The sequence below is a fragment of the Macrotis lagotis genome, chromosome 1, assembly GCF_037893015.1.
Source record: "Macrotis lagotis isolate mMagLag1 chromosome 1, bilby.v1.9.chrom.fasta, whole genome shotgun sequence".
In the NCBI taxonomy this organism is placed as follows: domain Eukaryota; kingdom Metazoa; phylum Chordata; class Mammalia; order Peramelemorphia; family Peramelidae; genus Macrotis; species Macrotis lagotis.
In genome coordinates this window covers 265,792,652-265,807,642 of record NC_133658.1, presented here as the reverse complement: position 1 = coordinate 265,807,642, position 14,991 = coordinate 265,792,652, and the positions used below count along the sequence as shown (strand labels likewise).

General features: G+C 35.3%; 1 protein-coding gene across 1 annotated transcript in view; it reads right to left on the bottom strand.

Moving 5' to 3' along the window:
• The window catches only part of LOC141504965 (cadherin-like protein 26), a 62,377-nt gene that overhangs the window by 33,375 nt on the left and 14,011 nt on the right, over positions 1 to 14,991 (bottom strand). Inside the window, exons 2-8 of the mRNA XM_074210395.1 lie at positions 14,807 to 14,869; positions 14,387 to 14,491; positions 12,883 to 13,041; positions 5,266 to 5,413; positions 4,658 to 4,824; positions 3,131 to 3,259; positions 1,563 to 1,748 (exon numbers count right to left, since the gene is read on the bottom strand). Coding sequence (XP_074066496.1) covers positions 1,563 to 1,748; positions 3,131 to 3,259; positions 4,658 to 4,824; positions 5,266 to 5,413; positions 12,883 to 13,041; positions 14,387 to 14,491; positions 14,807 to 14,869 — 957 coding nt within the window. The remainder of the gene's footprint in view (positions 1 to 1,562; positions 1,749 to 3,130; positions 3,260 to 4,657; positions 4,825 to 5,265; positions 5,414 to 12,882; positions 13,042 to 14,386; positions 14,492 to 14,806; positions 14,870 to 14,991) is intronic.

Sequence of the window (14,991 nt, the reverse complement as noted above, 5' to 3'; positions counted from 1 at the left end):
CAGTCTTCAAGAGTCATGGATGGCTCTTACATGAATCAAGTTCTTAAGTTCTATTTTTTGGAGGCTAATTGAATAAATTTAATTTCTCCTCTATGTGTCAGTCCTTCAATTTCTTCAAGAGGATTATTATATCATCTCCTATCCCCACAAGTCTTCAAGCTAAACATCTCCAGTTTCTTTAACCAGTTCCCATATGGCACATTTACACTGTCTCTTACAAGAAAGTTTTCAGATCATTTTCAAATCGTTTATGGATTTTTTTTGTCTTTTCATGGTTAAATAAAACCACCATCAATACAAATACAAAAATACAATGAAAATCAAAACTGAATGAAAAATTAATAAAATCCAAGTTTTAAATCGGGGAAATTTGAGAGAAATATGTAGTTATAATATAGTTGTTCAGTACATAAAGTACTGAAAGTGATGTTGGTACAGGTGCTGAGACACAGAGGAAAAAATGTTAACTGCTAAGAAAGCAATGAAGACAGGAGGAATGTGGCAAACCTGAGAATTTTCTTTCCAAGATTTCAAACCTTCTGGGTTATACTGGCCATGTAAAGGGTCCCCTAGTTGTGTCTGGCTATTGGCTAGATAGAGAACGTTGGTTTATAGCACCACAGCACAGTTTACTAATTCAGCTTTGGAAAGTGCCTTTGACACTTAAAACCCTGAACACATGAAAATTATCATTAGCAATAAATCACTTTATTTTTTGCCCTTTGTCAGGAAGAAGACTAATGACAGCAGAAGGATGATACTTCAGAGTGAATTGGATTTAAGGGAGGCAGGGTTATACAAAGTCATCCTCTACAGTCATCAAGTATAAGACATAGGTCAGGCTAGATCTATGGCCTGGGGGATGGCCCAGATGCAGTGGAAGACCCTGGTCTCTTTAAGCTAAGGTCCAAATAACTAATGATAAAATGGACACAAATATAACAATGATTTTTCATTGTGGTTCAAAGCATTAATTTTGACATCAAAGGACTTGAGTTCTTATTCTTCCTAAGTCACAACTATGACTGGGTAAGTCTCTTAACCTCTTTAGGCCTCAATTTGCCTTTAAAATGAGGGGCTTGAACTAGATGACCTCAAGAGGTCCCTCTCAGATTTAGATCTATGATTATAAAAAATTTTATACCCATTGAATTTTTTAAAATTAGACAAGATATAAATAGCTATTATCAGTGTAAGATCTGGAAAGAGCAACAATCCAATGTGCAATTAGTGGAGCTGCAAATTAGTAAAAACTTCTAGAAAAAAATGAATTATACTAGGAAAGTCACTAAAACGTACAGTCTATTTGACTTAAAAAATAGCATTATTAGGCATATTCCTCTGAAGAAGTCAAAGTCAATAGGAGAAGTTTTCATAGCCATCTCTTAGTTACAAAGACCTGAAAATTATGGGGGAATGTCTGAACAAATTTTCACATACATATATAATGGGATTTATTTCACCAAGAGAGAAGAATTATGAAGAATCCAGGGAAATTTGGGATGATAATAGAATCTACTAGATTCTAGATTCTAGCTAGAACAATTTATTAATGACTTTACCTTGATGACATTTAAAATTCCTTCATTAGTCCTAGGATCTGTCACAATGTTGAAGTGTTCTTCTGCATTACCTCTTAGTATTTTGTATTTTACTCTCCAGGCAGGTGTGAATGGAAAATCCTGATCTTGCACTGGAAGCCTTGCCACATTCTGTTGTATTTGGCCTTCAGCAATCTGTATTTTATACTGAAAGAAGCAATCATCATTTTAGTGTCATTGAGATCAAGAAAACTACTATCATTTTCTTTTTTTACCCAGGCTAGTTAACTCAGAAGTCTAGACACATCTCTTTACTGAAATCTCTAAAACAATTTGAAATCCAAATTATTTGAAAGCAGGATAACCAATGATAATGCAGAATGTTCTCTGTCTGCTACTTGGATTGTAAAAGCAGAATAATTTTTAAAAATGTTCTTGAATATGCTGTTTTCTCAATATTCTAAAAATCTCTTTATTTTTTTAAATTAATGTGTTGTAATATAAGGACTAGGACTATGCTATTCTATTAAAAATAATGGTAATTTCTTAAAAGGAGAGGAATTCTAGAATAATAGAAAGAGTATTAGAGAGTCTGGAAATCTGAATCCAAATTCTGGTTCTAATACTTATATGCCAGGTGACTTTGTGCCTCTTTAAGTAAAGTACCTTTTTAAAGTATTGGTTTATTTGTTCCTTGTACGACCTACCTTATGGTTGCTACCATAGAAATGTGAATTATAATAACTACACAGATTCAGAAAACAATTTTATGTTAAAAATAAGCCTTGAAATAACTGGTTATTCACTAATTTTAGTAACATTTTGGTGCCTTCAAAACTAAAACCACAAAAAAGCAGTGTCTTATTTTCTGGGCTTATCTATCAAGCAAAAGATCTTTAGCAAGTCAGACAAAAATAAAGTAGGCTCAAAAATAGCATCTTTTAGGGCAGCCAGTTGGCACAGTGGATAGAGAACCGGCCCTGGAGTCAGGAGTACCTGAGTTCAAATTGGGACTCAGACACTTACCTAGCTGTGTGGCCTTGGGCAAGCCACTTAACCCCATTACCTTGCAAAAAACCCCCAAAAACCTAAAAAAACAGCATCTTCATCACCATAATCAAATTTATTAAGAATTTTTAAAAATCATTTCACTTAGATTTAGAGAAGAAAATGGAAAATAAAATTGTTTCTAGGATATTTATTTCAGGAATACTTTCTTTTTTATCTATACAAAAAAAAAACTGCGAGTAGGGGTTAAAAGCTTGCTATTCCCTTAATTTATCTAAAAGTACATCACGTACACTGAAAATTATACACTTGTGTTGGTCAAGAATAATGTTGCCCGATCTTTTTCATTTGTGATATCCTATCATTTTGATATCATTTTCTGACATCCGAATCACACTTCTTCACTAACTCCCTCCCCATAGTATCATGTTATTAAAGTAAAACCAACCTGATTTTGCAAATTTCCCCACAACCACCACCCTGTCAAGACAACTGGAGATGCCCTGGAATGATGCAAACTGGCAACCAGATCTCATTGGTCTTTGTAATAATTAAAAAACAGAAGATGCTGTTGGACTTACATCTCCCTTAATAAATATGGGCATGTGATTGTTTCCATCTTCAACAGCTATGTTAACAGTAGCAGTGGATGACAATGGTGGCTCTCCATGATCACTTGCTCTAATCAGTAATTTGAACATTCGGGCAGCCTGTGCATGGGGGGAGGGGGGAAGTTAGCTTCTTCAACATATGGCAAGAAAACACTTATTAATAAGTTAAAGTTGATTAACTTTCATTTCTAGTTGTTTTATAGTAAGTCCCTCCAATGATTCAGTGTGGCATGGATATGGGTTCTCATAGGCTATGCCAGCATAAAGCAAGATCAAGTCAGTTACATCAAATTGAAAAAGTATGGGGACCAAGTCCAGCAATGGACTGTGATTCTAATGCCCAAGAACCAGTCTAGTCATTCTCAGAGAGGTTCAACAACCTCTGACTGGCAGATAGTGAAATTCATTGAGAGTTACTGTAATTCATGAATAACGTTTACTTGATTATGGAAAGGCTATAATTTTCATAAATTAGATAAGCATCTATTCCAATGAAACCCTAGATATTTTGGAATATTTTAGAAATAACTTTTCTAGCTCTCCCATTTGAAAGATGAAGAAATTGAGATCCAGAGAAAATAACTTTCTTAAAGTCAAATAAATAGTAGATAAGCAAAGCCAACATTAAAACCCACATTCCATGATAACTTTTGCTTTTTCTTATGTACATATACATACTTATTTCTATATATTTGGATATATATATATAAAATATGCATGTGCATGTATATATGTATGTGTGTCTGTATGTATGAATATGTATATATATATATATTTTTTAATTTTGGATTTGCTTATCTAGTATTTATATGAGCAGCTTGGTGGCATAATGGATAAAGTGCTAGGCCTGGAGTCAAGAAGACTCATTTTCCTGAATTCAAATCTGATCTTTAACACTTATTAACTGTATAGCCCTAAATAAGTCATTTAACTCTATTTGCCTCATTTTATTCATATGCAAAATAAATGGAAGAAGGAAATGGTAAACCACTCCAGTATCTTTGCCAAAGAAACTCCAAATGGGGTCATAAAGAGTCAACTATGACTGAAACAACTGAACAACAACAACAACAATCACAAAGGTCTTTTCTACTGCTGAATCCTATAATCCTATAAAAAAAATTGAAAAGATCTAGGGTTTCATTGGAATGTATGCTTTCTCTATTCATGAATATTATAGTCTTTCCACAGGGTGTGTCTGTGTGTGCGTATATGTATGTATGTATAATTATGCAGTGCATTTGTTTGAGCCAAATATACAGTGCAGATATAAGAAAAGCATCACTAAAGTTTCTGTGTTTGAGTATTTCTTATCTATCAGATTATCAACTCTTTGAGGGTAAGATGCCTGGCACAGTCCTTTGAACATATCAAGCATAGTAAATAAATGTGAATGAAAATAAGCATATACATTTACCCTTAGAAGTCATGTATAATAATCACATGTAGGAGACAGAATTCAAACTTTTAAAAAAAATCAAAATAGCCAGTTATGACCTCATTCTCCAAGCATCTTGAAACACGAATTTCTCCACTATGATGATCAATGTAAAATCCATTGTCTTTTATCAAAGGCACTTGTGAAACAAGGGAATAGGAGATATCAGAATTGGGAGTTTCCTTTTGATCCAAATCACTAGCTTTTGCTTGAAAGATAGGATACTCTAGAAGTAAAGAAAATAAAAATCAGTTGTTATAACAGATTAAAATTTCATGGTGTAATTTGGATTTATTTAAATTTAGGCTGTTAGAGGTCCATCAGGAGTTCTAAATGTTAATGAATTATTTTCCAAGTCATCTTATTGTTAGTACAAAATTTAGCTTAAAAACCAGAATGAGACAGAATAGGAAGCTTCAGGCCTACAATATTAAGAACTGAACAAGAAAATATATAACTGAAACCATTCAGTTGTACCTCCTTTTCCCCCTCTTCATCTTTCACTATACAAAATAAAGAAATATCCATTAAGGAAGTTAAGGAATATTCATCTCTGTTTTTACATGCAATTGAGGAAAAATAAAATATTAAGAATGTAAAAAAATGATATTTACACTAGTTAATAAAAGGGAATATGAATCTCACCCAAGAGATAAAAAGGTCTCACCCAGTTTGTGGTTAGTTTTGATAGTGATGTTAAATTCTTCCTTATCAAACTGTGGTGCATTATCATTAATGTCACCAACTTTGACAATAAAAAATAAAGATCTATCCATAGTCTTCCCAGTTGAAATGTCAGCAATATCAAAGCGTATCTGGAAAACAATAGTCAACATTAATACAAGACCAATTATTTTAGGGAGGGGAACATTATTATATTATCTTTTATGATCTGTTATTCTTTTAAAAATTTTTATAATGTTATATCTTATCCTCTAGTATCTTAAATGAATCAACTTAATAAATACCCCATATGTTCATACACTTAGAACATATTCTAATTATAATTTAATTGATAAAGAGAAAATCCAACTAAAGTTCAATTTCAATATTCTTCTCCATGCTACATAATTGATGCAAGCCCACAAAGACTTAAATCAACAAAGTAGAATTTCTGGCAATGACTAGTGAAAGACTATGCTTTCAAAATAGAGAGATGTGGGATTCTCTACCTCTGAAACCAACACATGGTCCACGAGTATGGGTTTTAGTTCTTTATGTACTTTTATTTTAGGTGAAGGATGTTGGAAGCTCCACTTTTGGGAATTTCAAAAGGTCAGAAGAAGGAAAATCTACACTGGGACTTTTTAGGCAGTTGAACATTGATGTCCCAAGAAGCAGGGATTGATTTTGGGAAATAGCATAGCAGTAGCACTCAAGTGGATGCAATATCACATTTGAAAGTGAACTTGGGGGCAGCTAGGTGGTACAGTGGATAGAGCACTGGCCCTGGAGTCAGGAGTGCCTGAGTTCAAATCAGGCCTCAGACACTTAATAATTACTTAGCTTTGTGGCCTTGGGCAAACCACTTAACCCCATTTACCTTGTAAAAAAGAAGAAAGAAAGAAAAAAGAAAGTGAACTTGATGGGACCAATGCAGTGTAGAGATTGCATTAAACCTGAGCCTTCTCTTCATGGTGACTGAGACAATATAGAGTAGAGCATTCCCTTGAGTCACTGAAGGGGGGGGGCTTGTATTTCTGTTATTATATTATTATTATTATTATAGTTTCATATTTTAAGGTAAATATCCATTTTAAAAGCCAATCTATATTAACCAGTTAATGGTTCTTAACAGTGGAGAAAAAACATACCTCTAATGAGATATCAATATGATAGCAATAGAGAAAGATATGCTTGAAAGGATGTTGGTAAGCCAGTCTGGCTCTGACAATAGTGAGCCTAGACATTGCTATGTTTAAATGAATTAATTCATAAAACTACTTCCCATTTCACAATACTGTCTCTTCAAAGGGAGTTTTGTTAACAGAAAAACCTCACCTACAATTGAGCTACTCTTTGTAAATATTTTAGGGGAATTGGGGTGAAAAGTAAGACATAATGAGCCAAATTTGATAAGATCTGGGGTAAAATGAAGAAGTAGGGTTTGAGAAGGGAGACAGAGTGGGCATTTTAACAAATCCCAAGAGCAGAAAGAGAAAGCTACCTAAAATCATGGATAGAAGTAGAAGTCACAAATATGGGATCAGGAACAATGGAGAATCAGGACTGGGAGTTGAAAGGGACTTGGAGTTCACCCACCTTTTCTTTTTACAGATAAGGAAACTATGAACCAGATAAATCATAGGATCATAACAATCACCTAATTCAACTTTCTCATTTTTCATGAAGAAAATGTCTAAGAAAACTGAGGTCTTAATAACTTTCTCAAAGTCATACAAGTAGAAAGTATCAGAACCAAGATTCTTTAACCCAGGTTTTCTGACTCCAAGCCCAACTTTCTAATATGTCTGCTACTTCACAATTACACAGTCAATATTGGAGTCCTCTGATTCCTTAGTCCAATACTCTTTTTTTTAGGTTTTTGCAAGGCAAATGGGGTTAAGTGGTTTGCCCAAGGCCACACAGCTAGGGAATTATTAAGTGTCTGAGGCCTGATTTGAACCCAGGTACTCCTGACTCCAGGGCACCTATCCACTGCGACACCTAGCCGCCCCCAGTCCAATACTCTTTATACTACTACTATTTTCCAGTACAATACACTACTACTACTTTACAAATCAGACCCTGATATTCTAAGGGCTAAAAGATATCCAGATTGTGATCATTGTCCAATAATCCAGATATATTATACAAGATAAGAACTAGAAAGGATCTTAGAGATCATCTAATCATGAATCTTGTTGGAAGTTACTTTAGAAGTTTTCTAGTCCAACCTGTATCTTACCATGAATCTTCCTTGTAACATTATCAATAAGTAGCCATCTAGCCTTTGAACACTTCTGGTGAATGTGAATGATTTACCTCCTATGTAATTTTTGTTTACTCTTCATTGCTGAGGTTTCTCTTGAGCTCCCACCTATTTATATCTAATTATACCGACTCAAACTGAGCAGAAGTATAATTCCTCTTCCATATAACAGTTCTTCAAATAACTGAAGATATATCTCCTAAATCTTTTCATCTCCTGTATCTGATCCTCATATCAGAATCATGTAGTACTTCTCTGAATGCTTTTTAACTCTTCAAACAATTCCATGATATGGTACCCAGAACCAAAAATAATACACCTGATGGATGTTGGTTAGAATAGCCTATTGTCTCAAAGGAACAAGAGGCAGGGAGAGAAACACGGAATTAGCTAGAACAATGAATAAATTTATGGGCATGACATCTGATACAAAAGAAATTCAACCAACCTCCTTACTCATCTTTATTTGGGTCTACTTGTAATTGGCATTTTCTTGGACTCTTAAAGAGGGAAGGCCTTCAAGAGGTCATTTAGTTTACTACATACCTGAACAAGAATCTTGCTGAATCATACTCAACTAATGGACAGTCAACCTTTTGCTTTTTTAACTCCAATCTGTTTGAAGGATGTCAAGTACTATTCACCCTGGATTGGTGCATTTGAAAGTTTTCAGTTCCCTTTGTTCCACTAAATAAAGAACAGTTCTGTCCTAATGACCTTATTCTACTCAGAAACAGTTTTTTTTTCTCCTGAGTTGTCATTAAATGTTGTATAGTCATTTCTCATGATGAGTATACACCAGAGATGGCTATGAAACTGAAGCACATTTCCTTGTCTTCTTAATGTGAGTCTGTAGACTCTTAATGGATGCTGTAATTTGTTTGGAGATGGCATGACTGTGATTCTTTTCCCTGATATTCTGAATCAGACAAGAGAAACTATAGATAATGTTATAACAGAGGAACAGCATAGCAGGAATAACACCTCTATTATTCTATACACTAAATTCCTTATTTTGGCCAGAGATCAGATCAGGTTTTTTGGTTGACATGTTGCATTGTTGATTCATGTTGACCCTTTGCAGCTCTTTCATTTTATGCAAAAGGAAAATAAGCTTCACAGAGTCAAATTATATCAAGGAATCAAAAAGATCTCTCTCACAGAGGGTAATGGAAAATGTCTACTGAACAGCAGGGCTGGCAGTAGAAACTTCACCTCAATCTAACAAACTTTCTATTATAGCACAATGTCTATACAAAGTGACTATTCAAAAGAGAAACTAAAGAGTTAATCAATCTATGACACTATAAGAGAAAGTTCACTTACCAATGTGGTTATTGTTTACTGTTGCTGTTGAGTCCTTTTTCAGTTGTGCCTAACTGAGACCCTACTTTAGGGTGTTCTTGGCAAAGATACTGGAGTGATTTAACATTCCAGTTCATTGTACAGATGAACCAAGGAAGAATGAGTTATGTGACTTGTCTAGGGTCACACACCCAGTTAAGTATCTGAGGTCAGATTTGAACTCTGGAAGATGAGTCTTCCTGACACTAAATCCAGTATACTATCCATAATCCATCTAGCTGATTACAATGTAATTAACCAAGTTCCAAATTTTAGAATTTACAAATTGTTCCAACACTTATTAATTATATAAGCATGAACTTAACCTTTTTGACCTTCATTTTCAACAACTGTAAAATGGGAATAATTTCATTATCATTGCACTCATTGCCTATCCCACCTGAGGAAAGTACTTTGTAAATATTAAAATGATATAGTGGGTTGAACTAGATTAAAATATACATGGGGAAAGTTTAACAAAATAAATAATGCAATAAAACCTAGATAGTGCTAATTTCTGACTTTCTAAGTCAGTATTGGCAATCAGGGATCCATTTCTATTTGAGTTTGATAGCACTGATGTAAATTATTATGATGATTATGATGAATATTCTTTTCATCACATAAACCCGGTAATGAGTGGCAATTGACTTTGGAATTTTTAGAAGAGGTAGGTTAAATATTAAAAGAGATGACTATGCTATACCTTTCCACAGAATTCTTTTATCTTTAATTAGTTGATAAAAATAGATTTTGCTTGTTGAAAGTCTAAAGGTCACAGTAGGACCTTTAGTATAGATTTATAATATATATGTATATATATATATATATATATATATATATATATATATATTTAGCATGGTTTATTCCTTATAAAAACATAGATATTCCTACAAGGGGCAAAAATTGAGTCAAAGATGGATGGAGAAGGGGCAGCTAGGTGGCATAGTGGATAAAGCACTGGCCCTGAAGTCAGGAGTACCTGGGTTCAAATCCGGTCTCAGACACTTAATAATTACCTAGCTGTGTGGCCTTGGGCAAGCCACTTAACCCCCGTTTGCCTTGCAAAGACCTAAAAGAAAAAGATGGATGGAGAATAGGAACGGGAGTCCCAGATGAAGAAACTTATTGATACAATTAGGCAACTTCTTTATAACTTACAGTCAGATAGTTGTCTAGGGCAATAAGAGGTTAAGTGACTTGCTCAGGGTCACAAAGCCAGAACCTGTCAGAGGCAATACTTGTTCTTGACTCTGAGATTACCTATTCTGCTATGTTGCCTCTCATATGATTTCATATTTTATTATTTTCCCTACAAAATAGGACAATCTAACCATTAAACCAGTAATTTCCTCAGAATATGTGTCAGGAAAATGGGTAGAATTTCCACCAGTACCCTAAAAGTTAGAGTAGATGTAGGAACAAGAGGACTAAAGGAACAGGATGCTAGACCAGAAGATCTCAAGCTATCATTCCATTACCCCTCAAAAGTTATCAAGAGTAGAATGTGTTCTCAACTCTTGTGACTCTCCCATACCTTACTACCATTGATGGGGTAAGTTGTTTAAAACCTATTCTGACTATTCAAGAGTCTAAACTGGAACATTCAACTTTCTCCTGAGCCTTTCCCCAGTGGGTTATTTTTTTTTAATGCAGCACTTACTGTTGGCACTATTTATTCAGCTCCTATCTTCTGAAAGCAAAGGGTCTTATATTAAGGAATTGCAAAGGGGTCCAAGAGAGACCTTAATATGAAGTAGAAGCAGTGTAGGGCTATTTTTAAACATCTGGGTTTGTGCTTTTGACTTCCCACCTGCATGACTTTTGACAAGCCACAACTTTCCCTGGGAAGTTGAGCAATTGGACCCCTTCTGGTTGCTATTGTTATCTGGGAGTCACTTTCATGACCACTTAAAGTTGCTGTGTGTTTTGCCTGGAGAGGTTCTTGGGATGAAAGATTTAAAGCTGGAAGAGACTTTAGAAGTGGAACTCAACTCGTTCATTTTAAAGATAAGGAAACTGAGACCCAGAGATGTTGCCTTAGGGTCTTACAGCTAAGTCTCAGCCTTGAATCACTTCCACTATTGGTGATTTTGTCTCCTATATGCTGTTGAATAAGGGTATTTTACACACCTCAACTAGTCCTCATTTCAACCCTTATATACCTGCTTTATCAACTATGACTCCACTCCTCACAGGTACTCTTTTAAACTTTCATACCTCTTCAAACCTTCCCTGGCTCGCCCCCACCCACCTTCTCAGCTGAAAACAATTGAAATAAATTGTTACCAACTCCCTTTTCCTCATCTCATCCCACCCATATGCCTTCTGTTAGTATCTTCTCCTTTGCCTTGGTTTCACAGGTTGAGGTGGTCTTAACTCCTTCCCAAGGCTAACCCCTCAAGTAATCCCATTCTACCTTATCTCCTCCAAATAGATTGCTCCTCTGTCATTCCCAGTTTATCACTTATTTTCATTTTTTTTTTTTTTTTGGTTTACTGACTACATCCTGTGGACTCATAAACTTTTTGATCCTTCCTTCCAGGCTATCACCCTGTATTCTCTTCTGCTCTTTGTAACTAAATTCCTTGGAAAGGTTATTTAAACAAGTGCTCCTTTCTCTTCTATCATTCTCTTCTGACCTCATTTCATTAAACTGTTTTCTCTGAAGTAATTGTTTTTAAATTGTCAAATCCAATGATAAGTTCTCAATCTTTATTCTCCTTGCAACTTCTGTAGCCTTAGACACTATTTGATCAACCTCTCCTTTCTCTAGATTTTCAGGATAAGTCTCTCTCCTGTTTCTCCAGATAGGTAATCTGATCATTCCTTCTAAGTATTCTTTGCTGGATGCACTTCCATGTCACATTTGCTAATCATAAGTGTCCCATGGGCTTCTGTCTTGAGCCCTTTTATATTCTCCCTCTATACTACTTCACTTGATGATCCCATCAGCTCTTATGGACTTAATTATCATCTCAATGCTGAGGATTCTCAAATTTACCAATGCTGCTCCAATCTCTCTGTTGAATTTCAATCTTTTCCAGCTTCCTTGCAGACATCTCAAACTGGATATTTGATAGACATCTTAAACTCAACCTATCCCCAATCACCAGAACTCATTATCTCTGAACCTGACCCACCTCCCATCTATTACAAAGGTTCATTAATTTTGCCTGTGCAATATCTCTGGACTATGCCTGTTCTCTCCCCTGGCACTGCCACCACTCTAGCACAGGCCTTCATCAACTCATACACCTTGTCTCCTGCAAGAGCCTGCTGGAGGGTCTGCATGCCTCAAATTTCTCTCCACTCCAACCCATCCTCTATTCCATGCCTAGAGTGATTTTCCTAAGTACAGGTCTAACCACATCACCCTCCACTTCCAATAAACTCTGATAGCTTCATATCACCTCTAGGATAAAATACAAAAATCCTCTGTTTGGAATTCAATGCCCTTTATAACCTGGACCCTTCCTACCTTTCCAGACTTCTTAGACCTTATACTCTAGATCACATACTTTGATCCAATGACATGGGCCTCTTGGCTATTTATAGAATAAGACACAGCATCTTTTGACTCTGAGTATTTGCCCTGGTTGTCCCCCATGGATGAAGTGCTTTCCCCTACTCTGCTCCAACTACTGACCTCCTGGGCTTCCTTTAAGTTCCAACTAAAATTCTACTTTTACAGGAAGCCTTTTCCAACCCCTCTTCATTCTAATGCCTTCTTTTTCTCAATTACTTCCTATTCAACCTGTATATAGCTTATGAATTTGTTTCCAAGTCATCCCCTCCTTTAGTTTATAAACTCATTGAGGGCAAGGACTGTCTTTTGACTCTTTTTTTTGTTTCCCCAGAACAAGGTGCTTATTAAGTATTTATTGATTAACTCAGCTCTGAATTTTTGGTGGATTAAATTTTCTTCTTTATTGTCTTCCTCTGCTACTCCAAATACTTTTTTGGAGAAGAGAAGAAAAGAATTAGAAAGGTAAAATTTATAGTTACCACAAAAGATTGTATTTCCTCTCGATCAATAGAATGGTGGACATAGATATTCCCATTAAGATTATCTTCAATAGAAAACAGACCAATTGGAGGCTTATCCACACCAGGCCCACTGACTATATATATTAAGGAATCATTGTAGTCCATATGATTGAATAGCTGTAAGTAAAAAACACCAAAAAAATGTTTTTTAAAAAAATCATCCTTCAAATAAATTGTTCCCAACCATTGGAGCAGGATATTTCCTCTCCCTCGTGTCCTATAACCAGTTTTCAAGTCTTGACCAATCTAATACTGCTACAGTGCCTATCCTATCAGCACCCTTATCTTTACCCACACTTTCTCATAAATCCTTAGCACCTCTCAGCTTGGCTATTGAAATAAAAAGAACTAAATAAAAGACTTAATTGGTCTCCCTACTTCCTTTATCTCCATTTTTCACACAGTTACCAAATTAATACTTCTAAAACGCAAAATTTACCTTGTTATTCCCTACTCAAAAATCTTCAGTGGCTCCCTACTGCTTTTTTTTTTTTTTTTTTTTTTAGTTTTTACAAGGCAATGGGGTTAAGTGGCTTGCCCAAGGCCACACAGCTAGGTAATTATTAAGTGTCTGAGGCCAGATTTGATCTCAGGTCCTCCTGATTCCAAGGCCAGTGCTCTATCCACTGCACCACCTAGCCACCCCTTCTCTAGTGCTTTTTATATAGATAGAATAAAAACTTCAATCCTAAAGCCCTCCCACAATATGTCTTTCAGTTATCTTTCTGGTCTTAGTGCCTGATATTCTCCTTCATTTACTCCCAGTAAAATTGGTCTAAAAATTGTTCCCAGGACACAACATTCTATCACTTACTTCTATCTTTTTTTCACAAATCATGCTCCATGTTAAGTGTCACCTCCTCACTATTTTCCCTACTGTAGAATCCTTAACTTTCATTGTAGCACAGATTACAAAGCCTTTCCTTAAGCCCCCTTGTAGTTAGTGCTCTGTAAATTACTTTGTATACACATTGCTTTTTTTTTTGTTGTTTATCCAAATACCTGTTGGTTCAGGGAAGTTACTGAAGTAAAATTGAACTGCTTTAGAGAGTGGACTGTTAAATTTTTCAGTGTGAGCATTAACACTTCAGAAATTGCAAAATATTACAAAACAGGACTTTAGTCATTGTTTTGTGGATTGTCTAAATTTAAGAAATTGTTAAGAATGTGCATTGTACTTAGAAATGTTTTGGAGAGAAGGTTCTTAAACATTTACCATCATACCTCTCATATCATATCCAGAGAGCATAGAATGAATGTAAGGTTCTCAAAGAAAGGAAGTTTTGACGTTTTTTTATCTTTGAATCTTGGCTTGCACATGGTATTGTGGCATTAATTTTGAAGAAGCATATATCTTTGATTAAGGAATTATTGTTGTGAATCCTTTCAGGATTTTTATGTTTCCAATTGCTAGATTTTTAAATGTCGACTAGAGATAAAAGTAGATGCACACAAGGCTTACCTCTCCAACAAGCTTGGGGAATGGTCCTGGGTCTTCCTCTTTGAGCTCCAAGGTAGTGATAATCCATCTTCTTTTAAAACGTTTTAAAGGATGATGATCTTCTGCCTGGAGAATGTGTTAACAAAACATTGAAATCAAGCCATGATAAGAAAATTGTTGCAATATTGCTTTGAGGTGACATTGTATTATATGTTTATGAGTCTCACAAACTGTCCATAGCCTTACCTGAGAAGAAATGTCCTTTACCTTAAATCCCTGGTGACTCAATGTGACTTCATAAATATAAGCATTTTGGAGCTATTTTTATTTTGTTTTTCTGAAAACCAACACAAATCAGGGCACTGCAAATCTCTAGAATTTTAAACAAACTTATCAGAAAAAAATGATTGTAGCTTACACATTATTAAGCTTAGTACCTACCCTCATCTTTTCCTGATTGCTAAGTTCATCTTTTGCTGGTTGGAGACAGCTGGTTACAGTGACCTTGGAAACAAAAACTAAGTTAGTAGGTAATATACACATTGAAATATTCTTTTATAGGTCCATGCTGCAAAACAACAAAAAAAATGACCTTCATTTTAATAAAAAGGGGATGGGGCAGGATA